The 27,812-nt window shown below is 55.0% G+C and overlaps 1 protein-coding gene across 1 annotated transcript in view; it reads right to left on the reverse strand.

The window, feature by feature from the left end:
• The window catches only part of KIRREL3 (kirre like nephrin family adhesion molecule 3), a 532,888-nt gene that overhangs the window by 21,889 nt on the left and 483,187 nt on the right, over nucleotides 1-27,812 (reverse strand). The window contains exons 6-9 of the mRNA XM_087433920.1: nucleotides 20,919-21,076; nucleotides 11,920-12,070; nucleotides 5,650-5,755; nucleotides 192-340 (exon numbers count right to left, since the gene is read on the reverse strand). Coding sequence (XP_087290046.1) covers nucleotides 192-340; nucleotides 5,650-5,755; nucleotides 11,920-12,070; nucleotides 20,919-21,076 — 564 coding nt within the window. The remainder of the gene's footprint in view (nucleotides 1-191; nucleotides 341-5,649; nucleotides 5,756-11,919; nucleotides 12,071-20,918; nucleotides 21,077-27,812) is intronic.

The raw sequence follows: 27,812 nt of genomic DNA on the forward strand, positions 1-27,812 counted from the left end.
TCATCTGGGTGGTGGGCATACTAGTTCCTGCCTCCCTGGGTTACTATGAGAGTCCAGATATAAATGAAACACCACAAGAGGAAGCTTTCTGTAAAGTGCGCAGCCTCATGAGCTTGTGAGGCCTTGTCCCGTTGTGTGCAATGAGTTGGCCCAGTGCCCACCCCCAGGGATCCCTCGACAGCTGCACTCACAGTAGACATCAACCGTGCGGCTGATGTTGGTGCTGCCCAAGGCATTGGTCACTTCGCAGGAGACAGGCTCTGAGAAGTATGTGTAGTCCACGGTGGTCCGATACACTTCTCCAGAGGCCTCCTTGATGATCTGGCCCCGCTTGGCCCACCTGTAACACAGGCCCCGAGGCTGGTGTGGACCTCCAATGGCAAGGGTGGCCCTCCCGCCTGGGGGAACTTCTCTGTGGGAGCTGGACACATCCATCCTATGGGAAAACGAGGCCTGGCATGGGGCAGCATGGGGCAGGTCCCCTGAGGGGCCCCCCAGGGGAAATCTCCACAGAGGGGTTACTTCCGGGGCTGGGGGAGGAGTCAGTGGTGGAGGTGGTGGGCTTTGGTCCATGGGTCATCAGGCCGTCAGTGGTACTTGACAAGCAGGTCATTCTGGAGGGAGGAGGGTCGCCTATTCTGGCTGGGCAATGGGTAACTCGACTGTCAGTCCTGGACAGCATAGCTGTCCTGCTCTGAGCTCTATGGGGGTCCCCTCCTGGGCCACGCCAGAAAAAAGGGAGGCCAAGTCCATGGCCTCAGAGGCCAAAGTCTAATGGCATGCACCCATATATGCATGCTCACGTGCACACACATGCATGCGCATGTGTACACACACCCATACAGAGAAATGAGGCTCCAGGAAGCTCAATTTCCAGATAAGGTGGAGCTGATGCAGTGGTGTTAGCCAGTGGTCCTGCCTGCCCCTGCCTGCCACTCGGCCAGCTCTCTCAGCTCTCCTGTCGTAACACCTCTCTCCAGGCTGGGTCCCTGCCTGGCGCCGCTCTCCCTGAAAGCCCTTTCAGCCCCCATCCTGGGAATGGCACTGCTCTTTCCTGCCTAGCTTCCGCCCTCCCACCCTGGCTTCACTCCTCAGAGGCCGTGGCTCCATCACTCCCAGCTGGGTCGGGGAGGCGGGAAGAAGGCTGTGCTGACTTCCTTCAGCAGCCAATCGGCTGATGGGCACCCCCAGAGGTGAGAGACCAGTAAACCTCAGGCCTGTCTTGGTCCTGGCCTTGGGGTGGTGATCACTCCATTGGACCAGTGACGGGGCAGCCTGTTACCTATGGGGCGGTACTGGGAGCCCCAGGGTGCGTGTGCATGTGTGAGGGTGGGGGCTTTCCTTACAGATCCCCATGGAGAGAGAGTTCATAGCTTCCCTGTTTACTCCTCTTGTGGACAATGCACTTTAAATCACAAACTTCCGACCAGGCTCCTCCTACCACAGTCAAGCCTATTTTGGGGTGTATGTCTTTACCATAGCTGGAGAGGTTCCTCGGCCCCCACAATTGTTACCCTGTAGCCACAGCTTCCCTGCTGGCTCTGCCTTTATTCCTGGAGCCTTTCCTGGATCATCTCCTGCCCTTCCCTCCATTAGCTTCCTGCTTAGTCCGGCCTGTCCAGCCCCGAGAGATGCCGTCTCTCTGCGTCACACGGAGCACCCAGGCTGGCACCATGTGGTTATTATCGCGAATTAATATAGGGTAATTATTAAGAACATGATTAATAATAACAATTATAGTTTAACAACAGAGCAAACCATAGCTCCCTGAGAGCTTAAGGAGCTTCCCAACAAACCATTATGAGTTATTCATGAATCATTTCAATTTCTAACTTTAATTTAATGACCTGACTTAATAGTCAGGCCCAGCCCCTGCCTGAGGCAGATGAATTCAGTCCGGACATATGGTTGGGGATGTGTGTCCAACCTCCACTCCTTCTACCTGCTCTGCCCAGACCTCTGCTCCTGGCTGCTTATGGCACCAGATGCTGGGGCAGGGGGTAGGCATGGGCACAGGCCTGTAGGTTCTGATAGGTGGTCCTCTTTCATCATTGGAGAGGTTCCTGGAGAAGATGGAGCTTTCTCCCCTCTCCATCTGGGGCACATCTCAGTGTAAGTCACTAGTGGTGGAAGCTCCATCTGCTTGGCCTTGAGGAGCTCAGGAGAGCTGTGGGGGCTCCCGCAGGCCCAGAACCCAGTGGGATGGCTGGGGGACTAAGTTTTCTTGTCCCCAGCAGAGTGGTGCTGTCTGAGCCTGGCCATCTGTGTAGCTGCTGCCCTTAGCTCCTCGGGTCCTGTCCCTACCTTAGAGGCAGAGTGGGGAGCAGGAGAATTCTTAGACTATCCTCCCCCAGGGTCATGGGCAGGAGTTGGCTGTGAGGGCTTTCCAGGGCCCTCAGGTGCCCAAGGCCAAGGCCTTTTGGGGACACCCCAAGAGTCCCCTGTTTACGTCTCGCTCAGCTAGTCTTTTTCTTCCTTTATGTCTTCCTTTATCCTCCTCCCACACCAAAGAACCCATCTGTAGGGATCCCTTCCAGAAGCCCCAAGCACTCATTCAAGAAGCTGGCCACAGGATCAAGGGTGAACCAGAGAGCGGGTCCCACCCTCTCCTGTCTCTTCTCTCTTCTCCTCTGTGTTCTTGGGCTTAGCTTCCTCCTCCTTCCAACTCATCCCTTCACCCTAGCCACCCACCGATCCCCCTGCCGCCACTGCGGCTTTCACCACCCCTCCCAGCCCCTTGGAAAAGGAGTCAGATTAAGCCTTTCCCAATCAATGTCTAATTTGGCCTGAGCCAATGTAAGAGGATTAATTATTCATATCGCAGAATCAGGAGGCCCGGGGTGTCACAGCCCACAGGCTGTCCTCAAAGAGCCCTGTGTTTCACATTGGGCGGTGGTCCCCTCCCGTTACGTGCTGGGGCACCGAGGGAGCCTCAGAGGAGAGTATGAGAAGCAGGTGGGGAGATGCATGTCACAGCGTGCTCAGGCCTGTTCTGCTCACCTGGCCCCTGGTCCAGTGGGGCAGCTGAAGTGACAGCTGAGCCCAGCTGGATGCACTCCTTGCCCACCCATGTCCCCTTTCTGGGTGCTGGGGTGGAGGAGGGAATATCTCTAACCTCCAAGATCACAGCCTCTTACGTGGAACAATCAAGACTATGCAAGGAAAGAAACAAAGATCCCTGTAATCTTGTCAGAGTCAGTAGGGAAAAATCAATGTACGTTTGTGATGGGATTTGCTTAAGGCTCGTCCTCTCGGATCCCAGCACCACATCTAGCACGACCGTCTGCCTGCTGGGGGAGACCTCGCTGAAGTGAGGGGGCTGAGGCGGTGTGGGTGGGCACACGCCAGCTGCCTCCTCTTCACGGCCGCTCCACCCTGCTCCTTCCCTGGCCACCCGACTCTCCCACATTTTCCTAGCGGCCTGAAGAGCTTCCCGGAAGCCTCTGGAGTCCTGGAGGGAGCCTGATCCGCACCGAAGCATTTTCAAGGCCTGTGGCTAATCAGGCGGCCACGAGGGAAGATGACAAGTAAGAACATGTGCGCTCTGGCCAGCCCTGCACCTCGCAGCTCCTCCTGCTCTGTGTGTGAGGGGCTGACCTGCAACTGTGGGCTGCTGGTAGGGTGGAGACGGAGAGAAACCACAGGATACCCACAGCCTAGGGAAGCCTGCACATCCTGGGCTTGTTTGTTTCTTTATTTATTAACTTTTTAGTTTGAAAAAAACCCTTTGAATTTATAAGAGAGTTGCAAGAATAGTCCAATTAACTGCCATACTCCCTTCACCTAGATTCACCAGTTGTTAATATCGTGCCACGTTTGCTTTATGATGATCTCTCCGTATGTAGACTTATACCTTATTATTACCGTCATCATCGGTGTTCTGCTTTTTTTGAGGGTGATGACTCTGGGAATCAGGCCCAGCAGCCTGGTTTCCTGGTATTTGCTCCCCTGTCCTGGTGGGAAGGCAGGCACGGAGAGGGGGACGTTGCTAGGCCCTGGAGCACGGCCCTGCCCTCCACCCAGCCCTCCCGTAACCAGGTCCTCAGATGACTGGAGCCTGGCAGTGAAGTTGGGAGTTGTATGTGCTGGTCTCTGGGGTCCAACAGGCGTTCCTGGGACAGCTGTGAGGGGGAATGTGGGGTGTGCCTGCCTGTGTGGTCTGTGGGAGTGAAGGGCTGCCCAGTACTAGAGTATTTTCTGTGCACATGGTGCCTGGTATTTAGGGATTGTACGCAGAGAGCTGGGAGCAGACAGCAGAGAGAAGCTGACCTTGTAGAGAGGAGCCTGAGCTCACAGGTGCAGGGTGGAAACCTTGAGAAAGGGCGTGTCCTTGGGTGTTTCCTTCTGCATCTTTAGTCACTTCTAGACACATGCCAGGTCCTGGCCAAACCAGACCTGCCCCCTGGACTTGCTGGGCTGCACGACCCCAGGGAGCCTGGAGGTCATCTTCTTTCTCCTGCCTCTAGCCCAGTGACTGGCTAAATCGGACAGGACAGATGGGTTTTCATCCTCTTTTAAAATACCCTCAAGGATAAAGACTGTCTTTCCCGGGCTTCTGGCTCCAGTGTTGCTTAATTATCTGCACTGCAGGGAGCTCCTCCTTGTGTCCAACCTGAGTCTCTGGCTGCCTCTCTGGCCATTTCCTCTATTACCCTCGGGGCTACACTGCCTCTTGTCTTCCCCGTCCTCCCCTCCCTGGGCTGGCTTATTTCCTCGGCTGGGAGGCTGGGACCGTTGGCCTCCCTGGCACTGGCTGATGCTGCAGCTTAACAACCCATCTCTACGGCAGAGGTGACACTCTGGCTCCCTGATCAGGTCCGGGCTGGTGGGAAGGGATGGGGCAGAGTTAGGGCCGTGGCTAGTTCCACAGGCATCTAAAGGAGGCGAGGGTCTGAGTCTGCCCTTGAGCACCTCTGAGGTCACTCATTTCTGGAAATCTTGTGCAGTGATGTGCACCAGCAGAAAGGTGTCCAGAGGAGCCGCTCTGTGTGTTTATCCAGTCAGTCAGCCCACATTATGGAGTACCCGCTACACGCCACACACTGTGCGCCATGCTGAGAGCTATACGTGACTGAATTGCAGTTCTTGCCTTCACTTTTGAAGTCAACAGGGAAAGACAAGCATGTAAAAAGCAGTGATGCTTTTTGTTGTGAGCAAGGCTGCACTGGGGCCATGGGTATGAACGATCCCAGGTGCCCGCTGGACAGGGCTGACCGTTCCAGAAATCCTACCCTGCCCAGGTGAACAGTTGGGTGAGCACACGGCTAGAATCTGGGTTCTGATCTTACTGGTTGTCCTGGTTGTTTTAACTTTTTTCATGAGCCTCAATCCCTCTTTTCAGAAATAAGGGATAAACAAGCTATTCAATCAGAAGAGGTGATACGTATTGCCTCCGGTAGAAAGGGAGCGTGTGTGTACATGACGGAGAGGAAGTCTGTCTGGCTGGGGGTGGAGGGGACAAGGCAGAGGGAAGGAGTTCTCACTTGGCCAGGGCTGGATGGGTGTGTGGGGAAGGGAGAGGATCTTGGGCACCCACAGTGAACCAAGCACTGTGCTGGATGCCCAGGACCACAAGTGACACCCCATGAGATAGGCACGGGTGTGGAGGGTCCAGTGGCCAGGCCGGGCCTCCTCAGCAGTGGCTCTTACCTGTACTGGGTGACAGCCGGGTTGGCCTTCGCAGAGCAGTGGAACGTGACGACGTTGTCCTCCAGCACTGGCTGTGGTTCCACTGATAGGTTGACAAGCGGCGGGTCTGCAGAGAGAAGAGTTTCCCTTGTAGACTGGAGAGCGGTGTCCATGGTTTTGGGAATGAATGGGGCAGGAAGACCCCTTGGGTAATATGGAGGGTAAAGGCCAGAGATTCCACCACCCAGGGACCCTCAGAACAGCCACCGCCCCAGTGGTTCCTCAGCAGGGGGCTCCCCCACTCCATGGAGGTGCCAGCTTCAGGCAGTCCTGGTGATGGGGTTAGGGCTCCCTCTGTGGATTCAATGCCTGGTGTTTAAATGAACAGCTGGCCAGGAAGCGTGGCTGCCTGGGCCCCCAGGAGCGTGCTGGCTACACTTCAGAAAGGAGAGGCAGGGAGAGGGATGCAGGGGGCATAAGGGGGAGGGTGGACACTAAGTCCATTTAAATACAAACTTTCTGTCTTTGAAATGTCATTTCACATCTCCTTGTGTAAAGGTTCTAGTGCATCCCTTAACTTGAAAGTGGCATTTACACTCTTTCATCAGCCTAATCATCTCTGCTGAGTCCTGACTGGTGTCACCCAGCCCACGGCTCCCAGGCTGGGCTCGTCGTCGTCTTTCTCATTCAGCATGATGAGAAGCCAAGCTCTGAAGCGCTAAGTGGTGGGAGGTGAAGGAGACAGGAAATCAGAGAGAGGGAGAGAGACAGGGAGACAGGGAGCAGAGACAGAGAGACACACAGGGAGATCGTACGGAAAGGATGGGAGGCAGGCAGAGAGATACCTACATCGGAGAGAGACATGGAACCAGAGAGAGAGAGAGAGACAGAGAGACAGATAGAGAAAGACAGACAGAAAGAGAGAGAGAGCAAGAGAGAGAGACAGAGAAAGAGATTGAGAAATGCAGAGGAAGAATAAGAAAAAGAGACAGAGAAACATAGAGAAGCAGAGATGGAAAGAGATACACAGAGAGACTCACCTAATCACAGAGACACCTAATCAAAGACTTCAGACTAAAAGAAAAAGACCGGGGGAGACCAAGCAGATGGAGACAGGAAATGACAGGGTGTTGAGAAGAATCAAACAAAATAATGAGGAATAGAGAAAAGAGATAAGGAGACTCAGAGACAGAAAGATGGAAATAGAGACGGAGGGATCTACAGCAGAGAGACAGAGAGGTGGAGAATCTGCAGGAGAATGGCCTCGAGGCAGCCTGGTCATCCTGAGCTCAGGGGACCTTCTCCAAAAGCTCCAAAAGCTGATAGCATCCGTGCTCCTGGGCATGCACTTCGGCTCCCAGGCCTCAGCACCCCTAGGCATCCACACTCCAGGGGAGGGGAGATGACAGCCAGTGCCCATCTCTCTTCCTGTCATGGCCTAGAGGTCTGACCGGAGTTCAACTCTAGGCTGAGTTAAGAGGACAGCTTGGTCCCAGTGACCTAGCCAGGACCCTGGGCCACGTTTTCTGGCCGGTCCTCAGCAATAAGCAGAGCAAATTACTGGAAGGTCATGAAGACTTTCTAGGGTTCAACTCATTTTCAGAAAAAGAAGTAAAGAGAGAACATCGAGAAAAATGCTGACCCCTCTGGGTGCATGTGAAGGGCAGCACGAGGGGGCCAAGATTCCAGCCTGCCTGGCTCTGCTCCTGGTTGACACAACAGGTGGGGTCCTGGGACCCTCAGATAGTCATATACACAGCTCCCCAGCTGCCAACTGAGACAAGCCCACTCCAGAGTTGGGATCATTTGACCCCTTGGCCCCCCTGTGCCCTGCTGGTGCTCAAGCTAGGTCATGCCTCCCTGCCCAGTGCTGAGGAGATGGGGGAGATGACCCACAGGGGGCTGGGGCCTGGGAGAGGACCCACAGGGGCTGCGCTGGTATCTGCAGACAGCTTGTTAAGACACAGGGGAGAGAACTCTGTTCCTGAGCAGCAATGGCCGACTGTGCTGGAGGCCTGTCCTCCCACCTTGACCCCCAGTTCCGGATGGGGACTGCGATCCTGGAGCAGCCAGCTTGCCTGCCTTTTCCTGGAGAATTATCAGGGAAATGACAGGTATTTCAATGATCTCAATCTTATTTTTAAAGTGTAGTTCAAGTGGTTACAAAGATGCTTGCAGCAAAGACTAGCCACGAGAGCTCTCCTCCCACCTCTCAGGAGAGCTAGTATCCCCAGAATCTGGCAGCCTCTTCCCAGCTGCTGCTCATCAGCTGGTACTTGCTCACCCGGCCGAGGACCACCAGCTTCCAGCGCCGGTCTAATCAGGAGGCCCAGCTTTATTTCCATGCAGGGCTGGCCACCTAAGCAGGGCATCTGTGGGACCCTACGGCTCTGATGGCACCACACTCAGAGATATGCAGACCCAGGGAGGAGCTTGCGTCTCACTGTCGGCTGGAGAAGCAGGTCCCAAGGCATAGGCATTTGGTAATTGCCACCTGGATCCAAATGCGTGGCTGGCACATGTCCTCACATTATGAAATTCAACTCTGGGAGGTGGAGCTTTTGTTTGAGGAAGTGATGGTGCCAGTTGATAGAATCTAGAAACCCACCACAGAACTCGGGGGGCAGTTCCAGGAGGTCCGTACCCCCCGGGTATCCTTTATAAAATGATGAGTCTTCAGGAGCAGGAAAATGGAGCACACACCTGTTAGAGGACCCCCCTTGCTGCCTGATCCCCTCCTCCATCACATACCTGCCATTCTCAGTTTATCCTGTGGATGCCTCTCTCCTGCAGCTTCCCTACTTCTTTGCAGTATCCTCGATACCCAGCCTTTCCTGAAGAGCCTCAGGAGAATGGGCCCCTAGGAAGCTCTCATACTAGCCAGTCTCATCTGCGCCTCCACCCCAGTCCCAGAGGCGCGCCGGTGTCCCTCTCTCCCCCACTCCTCTGGATGTGCAGCACATGAATTTTCAGGAGTCCACCAGGCTCCAGGGGTATACATAGTTTATGTCATATCCAACTACTAAACATGATTTTAATCCCACTCGTGATGTTGGCTGCATAACTTGCAGGAGGGCAGCTTTGATGTAGCTGGTGGAACTGAGATTGCATTGAACAGATGTTACAGCTGAAAGTCTGTTAGTGTTTCCATCAGCAACCTGCATGCTCGTGCGTGTGTGTGTGCGCGCGTGTGTTCAGGGGAAGCAGTACACTGAGGAGGGGTGGGAAAGGAGAGACACTCCATGACTCAGTGATTTTATAGCACATCCATTTGAAACTTGGCAGCTGGATGCAGAGTCCAGATGTAGCGGGGCTTCGCGGGTGTTAAGCTTTCTCTCCCATTACTCAATCTGGGGGCTTTGTCTTCCGTTGGGTAACATATACAGACCAAGGGAAACAAACAACAAATGTGCTTTTGCTGAGTTTGGATGCTTCTTGGTTGACTGAGAAAATGAGCAGGTTTGCAAAGGCAGCTCTGATTCAGCCCATGGTGTCCACAGTAAACAGTTGGACGCTTATCGAATGAACAAATGAATAAATGGAGCAGGAAGGAGGGGGAGGGCGGGGTGGAGAGAGTGTGTGCTTTTGCTTGGCAGGCACATGCAGACACCTTTTGCGAGGGGACAAGGGGATGGGGACCTCTCCTCTGTTAGGGCTGTGGGGGCACTGGGAGAGGGGCAGCTACACCCCCATGACTGTGCCTGGTGACAATAGCAGAGTGCTCACCATGTGCCAGGCGCTGTGCTAGGGACATCCCCCAAACGGTTTAATTTAATCCTCACAGCCACTGAACGAGGTGAGCATTGTTACCTCCACATACGGATGAGGAAACCGAGGCACAAAGAGGTTAAATAACCAGGCCAACATCACTCAGCCAGAATTCAAACCAGAAGAATGCTGTGGCCTTAACCACAACCCTGTACTGCCTCAGATGGGGCTGATCTAGGAAACTGGGCACTAGGGTTCTCAGCCTCCCTCTGACCTCGTTCCCGATGCCTCTCTCCTCATGTGGCTGAGCCATCCTCGGAAAGAAAGCCAGCAAGGGCCCAGAGACCTGGCGAGGCTGGTGTCCTCTGATGCAGACTGTCTGTGTTCCCTGGTGCACTGATCATCTCTTAGAGCGCATTTAGAGGAACGTCTTTTAAAGTCTGGATCGGCTGTTGTTATGATGACACTCTTGTTGACAGAAGAGGTTCCCCTGGTGTGATGGATAATGGCCTGGATCAGAAACACTGCTCCTTCCTGGTCTCCCTGCCGGGGCCCGGGACGCTGCGGTGGAGAGCCCACTGGATGGCTTCTTTTGTGCGGTGCTCCGTAGCTGGCACAGGCCTCCTGACTAGATTGGGGAAGGGGGGAGGCGCCTTCTCAGTGGCCACAACTGGCAGTAGGAGACTTGGATGTCTTGAGTCTCCCGCCCTCATTCCTCCCAGATTTGGTTTGTGTCGGGAGAGAGGCCTGATTCTTGGTCAATACTAGGGCAAGAAGAGACCTTAGACCTCATTCAGTCAAACTAGACAGGGAACTGGAGTCCCCAGGGCAAGCGACAAACTTAGGCCCGCACAGCTCCTGGGCGGTGCTGCTTTTCTGGATGCTGGAACACCTGATCCCACAGCATCTTGCTTCCTCTCAGGAGCTGGGCCTACTGCTCTACATCACAGCTGCCGCACGGAAGAAGCAGGTGGGTGTGGAGAGCTGAGGCCTGGACGAGGGCCAGGGGAGGCAGGCATTCCTCTCTAGGCAACCCTGTACCTAAACGACCCTTACACGACCCTCAGTGTGAGCTCCTCCCTCCCATCTCCCTGGTCCTAGGCCTGGCAACAGACCTGCTGTTCTTAGCTCTTGTTGAATGAGGGATGGAAGAAGAACCCTTCTGCTTGGTGTGGGTTGTGGGGGGACAAAGGGGTTAGTAGCTGGTGGCAAGAAAGTGAAGATAAAGCCGTCTCCAAGAGCTCAGCTGTTGTGTCTGGGTGTCTCAAGTGAGCCCATCTGAGGGTTATGACCATTTCTTCTGCCCTCTGGAATCTAAACAGCATCTGCCAGGATTCTAGACATTGAGTGGGAACTTCTGTCCTCTGGCTCCCAAGACGGGCTCTGGAAACCTTAGGATGCAGCCCCCCTGGACTCTAGCTCCCTAGAGAGCCATGTGGAGCACTGAATCTAGAAGCCAGGGCTGCTGGGAGGTGTTTTCAAATGAATTTGATTTAAAATGAATAAAATGAGAAGGTGGAAATGAATGCCAGCAGCTCTAGCATTGTCCTTCAGAACCTATGACCAAAGTAGCCACCAACACGTGGTGGCATCATGCTCCTGGCAGGGAGGGGCTTTAAGAGGAGAACATTCGACGTTTGAGTGCTGACACTTCAGACCTAAACCAGTCCCGTACTGCGAGGAAGGCACTGGGGCGCCTTGTGGCCTCTTAGCTCTCTGGGGCTGACAGGCACTTCAGGGAGACTTCTAGGAGACCTGTAGGAGTCTCTTTAGGTGACTTTTAGAATGCGATGCTGACAGAGCTTTAAAGCCTCATCATTGTTAATATTAATCATAGCAACTGACGCTCACTGAGGCTTACCATGTGGAGGTGCAGAAGAGGGGTGACCAGTGTGGGAAGCGGGGCTGCCTACATTCGAAACTTACATGGCCTTGGGCAAGCTAATCGACCTTCGAGTGCCTCTGTTTCCCCAGATAGGGACCACAGTCATACCTACTCCAAACAGTTCTTGTGCAGATGAAATGAGCTAACACCTGCAAAGCATGGGCTGACTGAATAGCTACTCTTCCTCTTCTTCTCTCCTTGACCGACCTGCCATGAGAGGGGCCCCTTTACACCCATGATCAGGCATGGTGCTGCTCCCCAACTCCGGAGCCACAGACGCCATTCAGCTCCCAGCATCTCTGCTCTGGCTTCCTCTCCAAGGGAGGTGTGGGGTCACCTGGCTAGGCCAGCAGGGCCCCGAGCAGACCACGACATTTTCTGATGTGGAAGTTCCACCTCACACAGGTATGGAAATATGATTTGAACATGTCGTTTGCAAAGGACCCTCATCTGTGATGTTTTTACTTTTCATGACAATGAGAAGGACAAGCTGGTCCATAAACACAAACTCGGCCTGTCCGCAGAGCTGTCTGCCCGTTTCCTGTCCCACAGGAAGAAGCTAGGGTGTGGCTCTGGTGAGCTGGTTGTCCAGTCCTGGCCCCTTCCCCCAAGCTGTGCTCCGGGCAGGGGACCGGGTGGCTCCCCGCCCCTGGGCCAGGTGGCTCCCCGCCCCTGGGCCAGGCTGGGTCAGTACTCACGCTGGATGTCGATGGTGACTGAGGTCTCCTTCCCTCCGGGGATGGCTTTGTTGGTGGCTCGGCACACGATACTCTGCCCATTCTCCACGTCCCCGGGGGAGATGAAGAGGGTACTCACGATGCTCTCACGCTTGCCATCACGAAGCAGGGTCTGGGGGGACAGGGAGAGAAGACCCCATGTCACTTGGCTGGGATGGCCTGGGCAGGTAGGGGAGGACAGGCCCCAGCCTCAGAGAGCAGGAGGGAGCCCTGCAGATGGAGGTAGGTCGGCTCAGGACACCCAGGGGTGCCAGTCTCTGCACAGAGCTGGGGGGTTACCCTTGCTCCTTGGCCTGGCTGAATGCTGGGCTGGGGAAAGACAAAGGACCTAGAAAGTTTTCCATTGTGTGTGAAAATCAGCCTGGGCTTGCATACCCCAAAGCATAAAAGAAACCTGGCTGCGCCCAACAGAAACCAGGCTGCAGGTCCTATGTAGAAATGAATGAGCATCTATCTGTCTCTGGTCTGGGGGAGTCTCTGGGTCTGCAGGAAGCACTGAGATGGGTGCAACGGGCTGTGCTGTGGCCCCTGAGGCAGTGACGACATCTGTAGAAGGCGGTGTGGTTTGGGGCATGGGGGTAAAGCAGGGCAGGGGTGGGGATGTGGGCAGAATCAATGCACACTGACCATTTTGTTACTTTATATAAACCTTTTCAACTTTTCAAATCATTTCACTTCCTGACCTCATTCCTGGGCTTGTCAGGACAAGCCACAGGCAGGACAGATGCCATTATCTTCCATTTGACAGATGAGAAGACAGGTGTGATCAAGAAAGGCCGTGGAGCTTGACCAAAGTCCTACTTCAAGTTGGGGGTGAAGTAAGTAAGAAGGTCCTGTAGTGGGCTGAATAGTGTCCCCCCAAATCCACATCCAATCAGAACCTCAGAATGTGACCTTATTTGGAAATATGGTCTTCACAGATAGTTAAGCAATTAGTTATTATTTAAGGATCTCGAGACAAGATCATCCTGGATTTAGAGTGGGCCCTCAATCCAATGACACTGGTGTCCTTATAAGAAGAGGAGAAGACCAGAGAGACACAGGAAGAAGGCCACATGAGGGTCGAGGCAGAGACTGGCGTGATGCTGCCGCAAGCCGAGGAAAGTCAGGAGCCACCAGGAGCTGGAAGAAGTGAGGAAGGGTTCTTCCCGGAGCCTTTGGAGGGAGCGTGGCACTGCCGACACCTTGATTTCAGACTTTCGGCCTTCAGAACTGTGAGACAATAAATTTCAGTTGTTTTAGTACTAGTTGTGGTACTTTGTTACGGCAGACCTAGGAAACTAATGCCAAGTCCTAAAGCCTTTGGTCTCCCGTATTCCATTCCTTTGTTTCCACGGGACCACGAGGTCACTCCTGATGGTGGCTATTCTCCATCACTGCTCCCCCCTTCCCTCCACTGCACCCCTTTCCGTCCACCTCCGCACTAGTTTGGTGCCCTGCACCCCAAGCTCACCAACGACCCACTAAGGTAGGTAGGTGCTGGGGAGCTGTGTTGGGTAGGAGGGCCATGTCCGGGTCGTGATTGGACTTGTTCATTACACCCCAGGGAGGGACTTAACCCCATCCAGGGAAGGGGTGCAGGGTGCAAATTATTTTGCCGTGATTGGAGCCAGGGAATAGATGAATAGACTCTACTTCCTCAAAACCTCCCTTAAAATAACAACAGCATGGTCTCTAATTCTCACCAGACCCTGGAAGGAGGGGTGTATTATCTCTATTTAGCAGAAGAGAAGACTGAGTTCAGAGTGAGTCAGGAACTCGCTGGGCAGGGCCGGGGTTTGCACTTGAGAGTGGTGACCCCTGAGCCCACCACCCTCCCAGCACAGTTCCCTGAGAGCTGGAAGGTGTCTCTGCTTAAAGGTGGGAACAGCTGGAGCGCTTATGTAGCCTCCCAGGTCACTGGGAGCAGCGACGTGGAGCTGCTGGAACCTGCTCTCTGGGTCCACAGTTCAGTGCCATCCTTCTCAACGTGGGACAAAGCTGGTGGCCTCCAGCACTGGGAGAACAGGACCTGAGCCAAAGCCAGACTCGGAGATGCCAGAGGGATCCACAGAGCAGGCAGAGTCCGCGACGGCTTCTCCTGTATGTTCTGTAACTGCCAGGGTCTGGGCAGCCTCCCGTGGCTTGAGGCCTCATAGCACGTTCTTTCCTGGGACTTCGGGTGGTGGCCTCAGCTCTGGGCAGAGGGGTCCTCGGAGAGAGGCTGAGGGAGGGTGATGTGGTCAGTTCCAGCACCAGTGGTGTGAGGGGCTTCAGATCGGCTTCGGGGCCAGGGCGCTAAACCAGTGGTGGTGGTGGGGGTAGTGTGTGAGCCCCAAGCCCAGCCGGAGCAGGAGCTGAGGACGCACCACAGTAACAGGCGTTGGCTCCGGGCTCTTCAGCAGAACTCATACGTCTATAAATAGCCAAGCGATGATAAGAACAATTTCCTGGATGAAAATAAGACCTCGAGGTAGGGTGGAAGGAGGGGGGAGGTCGGTATTGTTCTTCCCCATCTCCGTTTCTTGACTTTCCTGTGGAGCTAACAAGGGACCTTTACATACGTTTGACTCTGCCAGGAACCCCCAACTGATCAGCTCTGGGTGGTGGAGGGTGCAGGCCGTCTGGGTGCTGGCGGGAGGGGTGCGGAGGCCCGAGCTCCTAATGAGGCCCTCTGGCTGCTTCCCTCCCCCTCCCCCCGCACCTAGGGCGCTCTCCGCCTCCGAATGGTGATTAATGATGTATTTACTGTGTCCAGGCGGGTGCTTCTCTGGGAAATAAAAATTCTGGTTCAAGTTGTTTGTTCCACCTAATTAGAGAAAAGGGAGCTGTGTTCATTAACCAATGGGGAGAGCACGGGGAAGGCGAGCGCCTGGGCCCGGCTCCCCATGGGGCCCTGAGCACCTCCCCTGGCCCGCAGCCGGGTCTGCAGGTAGGCCTGGGATGTTCCTGGGGAGGGAGGTGGAGCCCGCAGCAGGAAGAGCTGGGCCTTGGCCAGCGCTTGGCTTCAGTGTCTCTCACCTAGTTTTTCTCCTTTCCTCATTCCTTCCTTATCCTCTAACTTCTTTCTTCTTTGTCTTTTCTTATCCTTCATTCCTCTCTTATAAATCTCCCCTTTTCTCATATGCAAATGAAGACTTTGGACTTTGTGGCCTTGAGGGTACCAGCCAGGTCAAACCATCATTTGCTAATTCTTGTCACAGCCCCATTTCCCTTCCCTTCCCAGCTCCTTCTCTCTGTCTTCCCCTCACTCAACTTGGCCCTGGGGACACACTGTGGGCCCCAGCCCCCGATTTCCTGCTTCAGAAAACTTCATTAGCATGCAAATCAGCTCAGGGAGGTAAGTGGATTATTAATGGTGAGTCACTCATTTCTGGGGCCACCATCTTCCAGGCCTGGGGCACCCCTTCCTCTAGCCTGGTGGGCACTAGTCTGCTGCCAGATCCCAGCCTCTGAGTTGCTCAGGCAGCCCATGTGACCCTGATGGCAGCTCCTACAGGTCCCCTAGGACCCAGCCCATCTGTGTGTACAGGTATGAGCAGGGGCAGGGCATATATGCCACACGTGCACAGGAGTGAGTGTGCCTGAGGAGAAGCCTTTGTGAGTGGACTGCCATTCCTCTGCCTGTGTGCATGTCTCTGGGCCTCTGTCCACTGACTGCTTCCAGGGAGCTTTCCTGACCGTCCCAGGGGATGTGTGAGGCCTGAGGCTCTTCTCTAAACCCTGCCTGTCCCAGTGCTGCTTCCCGTCTCTGTGCCCAGCATTGCACCCCCCCGTTCCCACCCCACCTGCCCCATGATGGCACATACTTGGTATTCAATCGGCCGTGGCCTGGGCTGGCTAAGGACAGAACACATTCTGTGTTCAGTTGTCCAGCGTGGGCAGCAGTGGCCGCTCTGCTCTTTCCAAAGTCCCCAGGGCCTCAATTGGGCAGTGGAGAGCCAGGCTGAGCCCCAAGAGATAGGAGGCCTGGTGATGCCTGCTCCAGGGACCACAGGGGAGGGAGGATGGAGGTTTGGAGAGAATGCAGTGGGTGGGTGCCCCAACCTTGGTGCTAAATAAGGGATGCTTATTGATATGCAAACAGTTTGGAAAGGCCTTCAGTGAGGACTGATTGCCTGGCAACAAGGCCTCCTCTCTCTTTTCCCCTCCTCACTCCCCTCCCCCACCTGCTGTGTCCTTTTTTTTAATCGTCTCTCTGCTTCCCCTTTTTGTAGCTGCCTGGGGAATCCATCAGTGCCTGTCGTCACATGGATTGCATAAGGGATATAAGGGAAGGGGGAGAACTGCACAGTGCCCTTTGCCCCAGACCCTGCGTCCTCAGGGACCACCAGTCTTGTGCCCTGGGACTAGAGGGGATGCCTTTCACAATGAACGCCAGGATGAGTGGTGGCTGCCACACTGAATAGAGACTTTAGGCCCCTAAGATAGACAGATGGGATGGGGAGGTGCTGGGGTGACTGGTGGGGAGAGAGTACACAGTGGAGGGGGCCCATGGAGGGGGCTGGGCCCTAGTGAGGGCCCCGAGGGGTGTTGTTCAGAGCTCCTCTTAGCAGGAGCCCTAATGAGGCCCATGGTCCTGGTGGTGGGTGGGCGGGTGGGCAGCCCCTTGGGCAGGCAGCAGCTTGAAGATGGAGGAAGCAGCGAAGTAAGGCTGGAGGGTCGGGGGCTTCAAGGTAGATATGTACATGACTGTGCATCCTAAGACCAAGCAACCCTCCTGTCTGTGCCCTGCACCAGGGTCAAGGCCTCATCCTCTACCTGATAGCTGCTGGGGAAGTAGCAGTGGGAGCAGGGAGCTGGCTCACAGGGAAGATTTCTCTTTGGGCTTAGCCCACACTGTCTTCCCTCCTCTTCCACAACCTGTCCTGCCTGCCCTGGTTTGTATATTTGCTGGCTTTCCAAACGAATCCCCTGTGGCCTCCATTCTGGTGCCAGGCCCTGAGAAGACGGTCCGAGGCTGGATGTCCAGGAAGAGAGGACTTGGAGAGAGGCCTTGCCACTGGCTCCCAGGCTTCTGAAGCCAGACACCGGCTGGGAGCCCCAGGCGCTCACCAAGCACGTTGGCCATGAGGGCTCTGGTGAAAGGGTGTTTAAGAAGAGGCACTACCAGCCTGTGCTGGGTGACAGGCCAGAGGTCTTTGCGCTTCCTGGTTCTCCCCGGGGAAGGGGCCTAGGCTGTCCTCTGTCCCACCAGCTCATCCTGCCCCTGCTGGCCACACAGTGGAACAGCAGAAAGAATGTTCTACAAAGCCAGGGCTGCTGTGTGACCTCTGGGGAGGGAGACCTGGGGTGGGAGAGGCAGGGCTCTGGGAGGAGGGACCCTATAATACCAGCTAACATTTGTGAGGCCGTGACTGCACCCCATTACACAGTGGTCTCAATGCATAATTCCTTTTAAGTCTCAGAGCAATCCTAACAGGTGTCCATGGTTATTATCATCTTGTTTTGAAGCTGGGGAAACTGAGGCAGAGAGATTAAGTCACCATAATATGTGATGGAGCTCAGGTTTGAGCCCAGGTCTCTAGGACCACAGGGCCTGCTCCACTGTGACACTGACATTCTCATCTAGGTCATGTGGATGGCAAGGTAGACCCTGGGGCCTGTGAGGATTAAGTGAGGGACAGGCAGTGAGCCTAAGAGCCATGCTTATTGCGAGCTCTCTCTGCCAGGCCCTCCTCTCGTTGATTGTTTGAGGCAGGTGCTGCTGTGGCTCCCATTGTATAGATGGTGACACTGAGGCACAGCAAGGTTAGGGAGCTTGCCTGCAGTCACAGAGCTAGAAGGGGGCAGAGCCTGGATTCAAACTGAAGCCACTCAGCTCCCAGGCCCATGTGCTTAACTACCCGCCATGTGACAAGGGCTGAGGACTTCAGACCCGAGGGCTGTCAGGGCTGCCCTGCGGGGTCTTTTCTGTGGACCTTGGACCCCACTGGACTGTGTGTGCACTTGTGTACGCTCCCTTCCTCTCTCTGTCTCTGTCTCCGTCTCTGTCTCTGTCTCTGTCTGTCAGCTGCTCTTGTCTCCCGGTCCCTCCGCATGCAAAGCCTGTCTGGGGCTGCTCTGCCTTCGGGGAGAAGTGCCTCGGTTAATGGTCCTCACAGTCCTGGGGGGGGAGGGGGCTCATGGGAGCACTGCTGGATCATCCACCCTCCTCCGAGTGCTCCAAGTGATAGGTTTATGGCTTGTCAGAGCTGGTCTGCACCTCTCATGGACTGAATTCTGTCCCCCAGAATTCATTTGGTGAAGCCCTGACCCCCGATGTGACTGTATTTGGAAGAGGGGCCTTTCAGGAGGTAATTAAAGTTAAATGAGGTTGTGAGGGTGCGGCGCTAATCCAACAGGACTGGTGTCCTTATAAGAAGAGGAAGAGGCACTAGAGATCACAGTCTCTCTCTCCGCACACACAGAGGACACAGGGAGAAGGTTGCCGGTCTGCAAGCCAGGAAGAGAGGTGACACCAGAAACCAAGCCTTCTAGCACCTTGATCTTGGACTTCTGGCCTCCAGGACTGAGAAACGTCTGCTGTTTAAGCCACCGGTGGGTAGTATTTTGTGATGGCAGCTCGAGCAGACTAAGACAGACTGTCTAATCCAACCCCTTTGTTTTATAGACGAGGAAACTGAGTCCAGGGAACGACTTTCCTGAGGTTACACAGAGCGGGGACTGGGAGGCAGGCCCCTCGCTGCCCGGTGCTGCATTCCCTCACAGGCGGCAGGGAGTGGAACAGGTCTGGGGGAGAGGGTGGAGCGTGGCCGCCCTGCTCTGGGCTGTAGCAGCCGTGTGCCAGGCTCTCTGAGGGGCCTTCCGCACGTGGACGAGGACAACATGCTGGGGGAAAGGTGGCCCCTGGACATGTCCAGCAGGGTGACTGATCTTTCTCTTCACCTGAGGGGGGCGTGTCCTCTGTGGGAAATAAGCCTTGGCAGGGGCCAGGCTGGCCCTGCTTCAGGGAGGGACTGGACAGATGCTCAGCCTGGAAGAAACACCCTTTTCCTTCTTTCATCCTTGTGGGGATGACACATTTACTGTGTCATATTTTTGTATTTCATAACACAACAGGGTGGCTCCAGCCCAGGACATGAGTGAGGGATTTATCTTTCAATTGGCAGCTTCTCCCTGGATAGACTTGCCCCCAGGGGAAGGTATTTGTCCTGGGTTCTGACACCAGGCTCTGGGTGGGGGCCAGGGCCCAGGCCTTGATCAGCAGCCCTGGGGCTGACTCCTTGGCAGGCGGTCAGCTTTAGACAGGAAGGACACACCCTCAGGGAAGGGACAGTCCTGCCTCATATCCTCCAGTGGTGGTGAAAGACTTGCTTGTTTTTCCAGGACCCAGGAAGAAGAGCCAGTGGTGGGGTGGGTGTGGGGAGCAGGCCGTACACCTCCCCACTCTCTAAGGCCAAGGAGGGCCCCCAGGAGAGGAGAACCGGGGTTCTGGAGGTCTGGGCCTCCAGCACCGGAGCCCGGGGATGCTGGCTTGCCCTGGGTCCTGATATAACCTCTGAGCAGCTGCCCATCTGTCTGAGGCTGTCCTGAGGGGAGCATAGGGAGGAGCAGGGCCCTGGGCATCATGATACCACAGTTCCTGCCCACTCATCAGCTGAGAAGGGCTGTCACTTCCCTTATCAGGCCTTGGTTTTCCATCTGTAGATCAAAAGAGTTGGACTGGCCATCCTCCAAGGTCCCATTCATCTTTAAAGGCTCTGTGGTACATACACCCTGTCTGGGACTCTATTCACAGTCTCCTTGAGTGGAGTTCAGTGGGGCTGTTTTAAAATCTACCTGGGATTTTGTTTTTATTCAGGTATAGTGAGGCCAACAGATCAGGTGATGACTGCCATTGAAAAGGTGGTTTGCTACAGTTCCAAAGAGGAAGGGCCACACGAGGATGCACCAGGGTCTGTCAGGAGGCAGAGGGAGCGAGGGAAAGCATGAGTGCTAGCCTTTATTGTGTTTTTTGTGGGAAAGAATGAATGAAGGCAGGGTAAGCAGCTGAATGCGCTTAGATTGGATAGTCTGAATAATTTGGGCAGGATCTAGGCTATAGGGGAGGTCTCTCGTTATCCAGTACCTGTCCCCAGAGTGATTTAGGGCAGGAGGATATGTCTGGGACTGCAGGATGAAAGGAGGTGGGAGGGTCAGGACCTAGGATTGTTTGGTTTGCATATCCAAAGTGTGTTCTCAGCATGGTGTTTGCTGTCTCTAGCTAACCCTAGGAGGGGCAGTCCCTCCTTGTCTTCAAGGCCTTGAGATGTCGAAACATAGTAAAATACAGAAAATAAGAAACATGACTAAGGCAGGGGCCCGTTCAGGGCACTTCCAGCTCAGGGTACATAGTGTGAATTAGAGAAAAGCGCCCCTGTGGGTAGGTACAGTGGGGCGCAGGCCTTGGTAAGGGATTATGGGCTGGATTTCCGCCCTCCCTGTCCCCTGAGCCTGGCACCCCGGGCAAGGAAGAACCTAAATGGCCTTATCTGGCAGCCCTGGAAAGGTGGCTAGATTTAGCAAATAAAAATGCAGGACACTTAGTTAAATTTGAATTTCAGATAAACAATGAGTAATATTTTAGTATAAGTTTGACCCATAGGTATGCCCCATGCAATATTTGGGCATATTTCTACTAAAATGTTATTTGTTGTTAATCTGAAATTCAAATTTAACTGGGCATCCTGTATTTTATCTGGCAACCCTAGGCCTCTTCTGCCCCTGTGTCTTCTCCTCTGTTCTTAGAGTCCTCACCACGCCCAGCAATTACCGCAGGAAAGAGAGAGAGAAGAAGAGAGACAGTTACAGTCGGAGAGAAAAGATCAGATAAATAGAGCCGTAGCATGAGACAGAAAGTGACACAGAGTGAGAGAGAGAAAGAGAGAGACAGAGAGAGACAGAGAGACAGAGTGAGAAATGAAAAGCGACAGAGAGACATACACTAGAGAGACCGGAGAGCTGGCCCCCTCCCCATGACCCCCGCCCCCAGGCCTTACCTTGGAGTAGGTGGCCCCGTTGATGACCTCTCCCTTCCGTAGCCAGATGATGGAGGCTGCAGGCTTGGCGTTGTCTGCATGGCAGGTGAGGTTGAGGGGGTCTCCCGCCCGCAGGCTGATCACTGGCCCCCCCAGGATGACGGGATCGTCAGGTGGCACTGCAGGGAGAGGGGTGGAGAGGTCAGGCTGAGGGCACCCTCCTCTCCAGCAGGGCTGGCACCCTGGGCTGGGTGGATTTTATGGAGCCGATGGCAAACAATAATTATCACACTTTAATAAAATGTGTAATCCCCTTGTACAATAACAATAATAGCAACAACAGCAATAATCCCTGACATATGCATTGCATGTCTATTTGCAGAGGATGTTCGTGTCATCCTCTCATCCGCCGCTCTCGACGAGCCTGTGAGGGGACAGGGCAGGCATCAGTAGCCTCGCTTCACAGATCGGGAAGCAAAGCTTGCTGCCGAGATAATATCGGTATTTCTTTCTTTTTAACTTTTTTTTTTTTTTTTAAAACAAAGCCTGGTCATATTTGTTGTCTGATTTAATCCTCACAACAATCTCGTGAGGTAAACAGTATTATTATCCCAATTACACAGACCTGGAAACCGAGGCTCAGCAGGATTAAGTGTCTTGCTCAAGGTCACGTAGCGATTGAGAGGCAGAGCCAGGGCTGGAAGCCAGGTCCCCTGACACGTGGAGCTCAGGCTGGCCCCTTCCCTCCAAGGGGACAAGTGATGGGCAACCTTTCAAGGCTGAGACAAGGTTTCAGAGGGCTGTGCAACCCGGCGTCTCCTTAGCACTTTATTCTTCCAGGGCACCGCCAGCCCCTCATCCCAGAGTCAGAATGCGTGCCTCCTGTCTGGGTCCTTCCACCTCCACTACACTTTGTAGTAGCAGGCCTGAGATCGTGGTTCCCGCTGAGAGATGGGGGAGGGGGAGGAGAGGGACGGCCACGGCGTGGAGCTTGACTCCCACAGTGCCCAGCCTGGTGCCTGGTGGAAGCTCCATAAACGTTTGCTAACCCCAATAGAGGCACCCCTTTGATCCCCACGATGACCATGGGATGTAGGATGGGCAATTCTAGTGGCAGATGACCACTGTGTGGAGAAGAGGCCCAGAGAAGTTAAGTGGCAGGCCTAAGGTCACATAGCCTCTTCTGACGTTTGTGATTGTGGACACATCTAGGGTCTCAGGCCTCTGCTGCTCCCTGCCTCTCCTCCTTGGATAAACCACAGAGGGGCCAGGGCTCCCTGGAGACCACCTGAAGAATCCCTGGTCTTCCTCCCCCAGGGAGGGGCTGGGTCAGTCAGTTCTGGAGGTCTGAGGTGCATGTTTGCTCTGTGAATGGATGAAGGGGTAATCAGGTGACAAGTTGGGGTCCTGGCACAAAGGTCCTTCTTTGCCCAGTTGCCAGAGAAAGTCCATCCTTCCACCCAGGCCTTGTGCAAGCTTCTGCATTCGTGGGCTCGGGGAAGACAGACGCAGTAGCTCGAGAGCTCCAGGTCAGTCCTGCCCCAGGAGGCTCCGCTTCTAGCATGCCCTCTCCCCAGGACTCACTCCCACAGCCAGGCTCCCCTCCACTTCCCAGGGCCTCCCGCCGTGTGCCACTCTCCTGTGCACCCAGGCCCCTCAGGGAATTCCAGGAGGTTCAGGAGGCTCAGGAAACTCCAGGAGACTCTGGGGCCAGGTAAGTACCTTCAGCTAGCGGCTCTGCCCCCTCCCTTCCCTGCCTCGAGGAGGCCTGGTTCAGAGCTACAACGAGTGAGTGCCAACCTCCAAGAGTCTATTTCCTGAGGAAAAACAAACCCTCAGGCTTCCAAGACGCTATCCAGCTCCAGCACTCCACTCTCTCCTGGCCCGGGGAGGAAGTTGGCCTCATTCAACCCTGCCCTGCCTCCCCAGGGGGCCTGGGCACAGGCAGATGGTGGGTGTGGACTGGCCAATAAAGACAACTCCCCCACCCTATGCCCCCTCATTAGTGCCAGAGACCTCCTTGGTGCGGGTGTGGCCAGAGAGCAAAAGGGAGGCTAATGAGGGCTTTCCATACATGGCGGGTGGGGGTGACAGCTGCTGCTGAGGGGAATTTTATCTGCTTGCAGTGGGCCAGGCCCCTCCAGCAGAGAGGGCTGAAGTGGGGGCTCCCGCCCACTTCCTTCTGCGGCATTTTCTCCACGAGGTGCCCAGGATGGAGGTGGTCTGGCTGAGGTTGCTGGGGGCCAGGAGAATTGGAAAGAACCATTCGAAGCTCCAGGAATAGAATAAATACCTGGCCACCCTTGTCTTGTTAGGAAGAAGAGTCTATCCACCCACTTCTGAAAAAATTGGCCATGAAAGCCCTGTGAACAGCAGAGCATCATCTGATATAGCACTGGAAGGTGAGAGGATGGAGTGAGAAGATCGGGCAGGGTTATGCTCTGCTGTCCACAGGGGCACCAGGAGTCGGAATCCACTCGATGGCACTGACAACAACAAATCCTTGTCTCCGTGCCTCCCCAGCGATGAGCCAGGGGTGCAGTATTGTGGAGAAGGCTCAGTCAGAGGGTGAAGCCTGAAGGCAGTCCTTTCTCCCAGTTTTATTTCCTCAGATATAAAATGTGAAATTACAACAGGGGATCTGGAAAGTTCCTCCGGCACTGGCATTTGTTGGGTCTGAGACAGTGGTTCTCGACCTGGGCTGCATGTTACCACCTTCTGGGAGAGGTTCTAAAAATCCTGCTGCCTGGTCACACCCTGACCAACTCAAGCCTCTGGAGGTGGTCCCTGAGATCTGGAGTCTTTAAAGCTCTCCAGAAGGTTCCAGTGTGTGACCAAGTTTAAGAACCAATAGTCTCTGGGCCTTTGCGGCGATGTGCTGTGATCACAGTGGAGACGGAGGAGGCCTTTCCAAACACTGCACACGGTGGGGGCCGAGCCCTTCCTCCTTGCTTCTCTAGTGCTGTGTTTTAGAATATTGGATTAGAGGGAGTGCAGATGAGGGGAGGGGGTGTGCGACTGTGCTGCGTGCGTACCCAGGTGCACACACATTCACACACACAGACAGCCACCCGCAGAATGGGTCCTGATTACATCTTCCCAAATAAGTGGTTATCGTGCCGGTTATTCGCGTAGCTATGCATTATTGATTGGCCTCCGCCTCGGTGCACACCAGATGGGGTAGGAGGGTGCGGGTGGGCCGGGGTGTGCGTGGCGGGGGTGGATGAGGGAGGAGGATGTTTGGGGGCCAGTGGGCTGAATAGAAATCAACAGTCGCTCTTGGCAGCTGTAGCTCCCATAGAAGGGGGGCGACTCATTACCTCCACATTCAGCCCAGGCCCAGGCTGGGGCGGCCGGGAGGGGAGAAAGTCTGGAGTGGCCTGAGCCTGGAGATGCATTATTCATCCACCCCCCTCACAGGATTGTTATTATCCTGAACCACCATAGAGCTTGGTCTCCTAATTCTTAATCACAGGGAAGGTGGAAGCGCGAGCCTTTGTGATTAATCCGGAGATAAAAATAGTTGACTGTTTTGCTGTTGTGCTTGTTGTCAGTCAGGAAAAATGCATTAACTGTTCGGTGACTGAGGCCTGGGGAGACCTGAGAGGCTCCCAGGCAGAGCTGGTCCCCAGAGCTGGACGCCAGCCCCAGGAGGACATAGCTGGCCTCAGATGGGCTGGCGTGAGTGAGAACTAGGACGGCTGCTCCTCGGGCACCGCTCATGAAGGGACAGATCATGTGAATTATCCACAGTTGCAGGGGTGGTGGCCGTGTGCGGTCCACTCTCGTGTCATCCAGGATTCGGGCAGGCAGTGGCGGGCTCCCTCCTTGCTCTGCCCCTCCCCGCCACTAGCCCTGCAGACTGTCACACACATGGGTGGGTGATGTGGGGCACCCGCTCTCCCCCTGTGTGGGAGGGAGCCCCTGAGGACTTCCTCCGAGCTCTGCGGCCAAGGCCACGGGCTCGTGTGGAGAGGTGGGGCAGGGAGGCACAGTCCAGTCCTGCACTGACAGAGAAGTAAACTGAGGCCAGAGAGCACAAGCGCTGCCCAAAGCTACCAGTGAGTGAGGGTGAAGGATGGGAGCGGGCTTGGGAAGCGCATCCTGCTCCACCAGGGAGGTAAAGCTTTCACCTGTTTTAGGTACTAGGCTTCTTTATACCGTTTTATGGAAACCAGCGATTCTGCAGCTAAACGTTGTATGGAACCACTACCCAGCCCTGTAGCTGTCTCTAAGAAGCACTCCCATGATCAGAAGGCCCTGGACTTCTGGACTAGAGCATATGCTAGGGGTGACTGTCTGTCCTTCCCACAGGACATCGGCTGGACAGAGGGCAAAGTGGAGCTGGGGTCATAGGGTTTCCTGCCCACTCCAGAGCTGCTGGTCAACTCACTGGCTGCCTCTGTGCCCAGCGACTACATGGCATCAAGCTCATTTGATTCACTGGTCTTGATGTGCGGGGTTGGCCAACCTCGCCTGAACAGGCTGGGAAAATGCTTTTGGTGCCAGGCTGTGGGCTACACTGTGGGGGCCTCCTCCAGTGTCCGCCTGGTCACCCAAGTGGGTCCCTGGCTGGGCTTCCAGGATTCCTCAGATGCTCCGTCAGCCCAGATGGGTGCTCTCCACGGATGGCTGATAGGGGCACGTCTGCCGACACAGGTCAGCAGCACCGACACGGAAGGTTACAGTGCCCAGGGGCAGCTGGAGAGGTGCGGAGGTCAGCTGGGCCATCCTCCTGCTCCCAGCAGCATGATGAAGCACCTCGAAGATACTAAGCCCTTTGGAGGGCAGGACTGGGTTCAACTCATGCACAGTGCATTCTCCACAAAGCTGGCGAGTGGTCTGTTTAAAAATGAATCCAGGGGCCGGCCCGGTGGTGCAAGCGGTTAAGTGCGCACGCTCGGCTGTGGCGGCCCGGGGTTCGCCGGTTTGGATTCCGGGCGCGCACTGACGCACTGCTTGGCAAGCCATGCTGTGGCGGCGTCCCATATAAAGTGGAGGAAGATGGGCGTGGATGTTAGCCCAGGGCCAGTCTTCCTCAGCAAAAAAAAGAGGAGGATTGGCAGATGTTAGCACAGGGCTGATCTCCTCACACACACACAAAAATAAATAAAAATGAATCCAATGATGTCACTGCTCTGCTTCAGACTCTCCAGGGGCTCCATGCTCTGTCTAGAACATGGTTTGAACCATGGTTTGAACTCCCCTCCGTTGCCTACAAGCGCCTGCACCTCAGGCCCGAGCTGCCTCTGGGCCCTGAGTTCCGCCCCCACTCCTCCCCGCCTGTGGCACACTTTCATCCTTTCTGTTGGCCCAACAAGCCAAGCTCATTCCTGGCACTGGCCCTGAACCTCGCCCTTCTTTCTGTCTGGAATGCTCTTTTCTGTATCCCTGTCCTGCTGGCTTCTTCCCGTTAATGAGGCACAGCTTAAATGTCACGTCCTCAGCGAGGCCTGGCCACCCTATATAACAGCCCCTCAGTTCCTCTCTATGACAGCACCTCACTTTGTTTTCTCCATCACTGGGTTCATTTGTTGTCTGTCTCTCCTTTCTAGAAAGAGGCTCCCTGACAACAAGAAAGACCTGTCTGTTGTGGTCCCTGCAATATTACCGTGTCTAGATCAGTGCCTGCACACGGCAGGTGCTCAGTCAATGTTTGTTGAATGAATAAATGAAAGACCCCTGGGTGAGGGATCTGTCATGGGCATTTGCTGCCGTGGTCAGCACTTTTTATACTGTGTGACTTTTTATACTGCGTGTGTGTGTGTGGGAGGGGTGGGTAGAGTTGGGGGCGGCGGATGAGTGAGTGTTTGGGGGGGTGGGCAAAGAGGAGGAGCCTCCTTGCCCTTGCTGGGACAGCTGTGTAGAAACTCTCTATGGTGTGACATTGGTCGACGGGCTCCTTCCTGCCATTTCTGGAAAGGGGATGCCTGGGCTGGGAGGGCTTGGTGGTGGGGGTGGGGTGGTTCTCAGCTGCTTTCTTGGTGGAGGAGGGACCCCAGTCCAATTTGTCTGGATCACAGGCTGGGGAGAAGGCTGAGGCTAAGCGTGGTGGCAGGTTAAAGACACGGGGCTGCAGGAGTGGGTGGAGGCTTGCTGCCGTTCAGGCATCAGTGTTCAGCCTCAGGACCCAGGGACTCAGGCAGGGGTGGGGAGAGGGCTGAGTTCACGCTGGGAGTGTGAGAGCTGCCTGGACTGGAGGGCGGACACCCAGGGGCCTCTGGGCTTGTCCTGATCAGCACGTCTCACACCTTCAAAGTCTTCCTTCCTCCAGCGGCCCCAGCCGCAGTCCTGCGCAGCCAGCATTCCTGTCTTCCCTCCAACCTTTCTCCTTCCATTTCTCTCCCTCAGCCTCTTCCATGCCCCAGTCTGAGCGCATCGTCGTTCACTAAAACCAGACACAGCCTGCCCTCTTGGAGCCGGTGGGAGACCTTTGGTACTCAGAGCATGTGCCCGGGATGGACCTGCAGCGCCCCCATCACCTGGGAGCTTGTTAGAAACGCAGCCGCTTGTGCCCCGCCTCAGGACTGCCTGAGCCAGAAGTGGCGCTGAAGAAAGACCCCAGAAAATTTGTATGTACATCGATGTTTGAGGAGCACTGCTCTAGAGCGCCCCTAGGAACAATCACAAACTGATGAGTGCTTCCAAGGGAAGGCTCACTGGACAACGCGAGCACACGGGGGGCCCTTCATCCCTTCGTTGGCTCCCTCTGCGACTTCCTGGGGCAGGTTAGAGAAGGGCGCATACTGCTCACCGCATAACGGGGTTGAAGTTAGCGCTCTTGTTGCCTAACAGGTTCCTTTGCATATGGCATGTCTTTAACTTGGAATGTGGAGTTCTCTTTCCCCTTCTTCTCCTGGCTCACTCTTACCTAGCCTTCAAGACGCAGCTAAGGGGTTACCAGTCCACGAGGTC

Source organism: Ceratotherium simum, chromosome 7 (assembly GCF_057802395.1).
Source record: "Ceratotherium simum simum isolate JZ-2026a chromosome 7, ASM5780239v1, whole genome shotgun sequence".
NCBI classification, from domain to species: domain Eukaryota; kingdom Metazoa; phylum Chordata; class Mammalia; order Perissodactyla; family Rhinocerotidae; genus Ceratotherium; species Ceratotherium simum.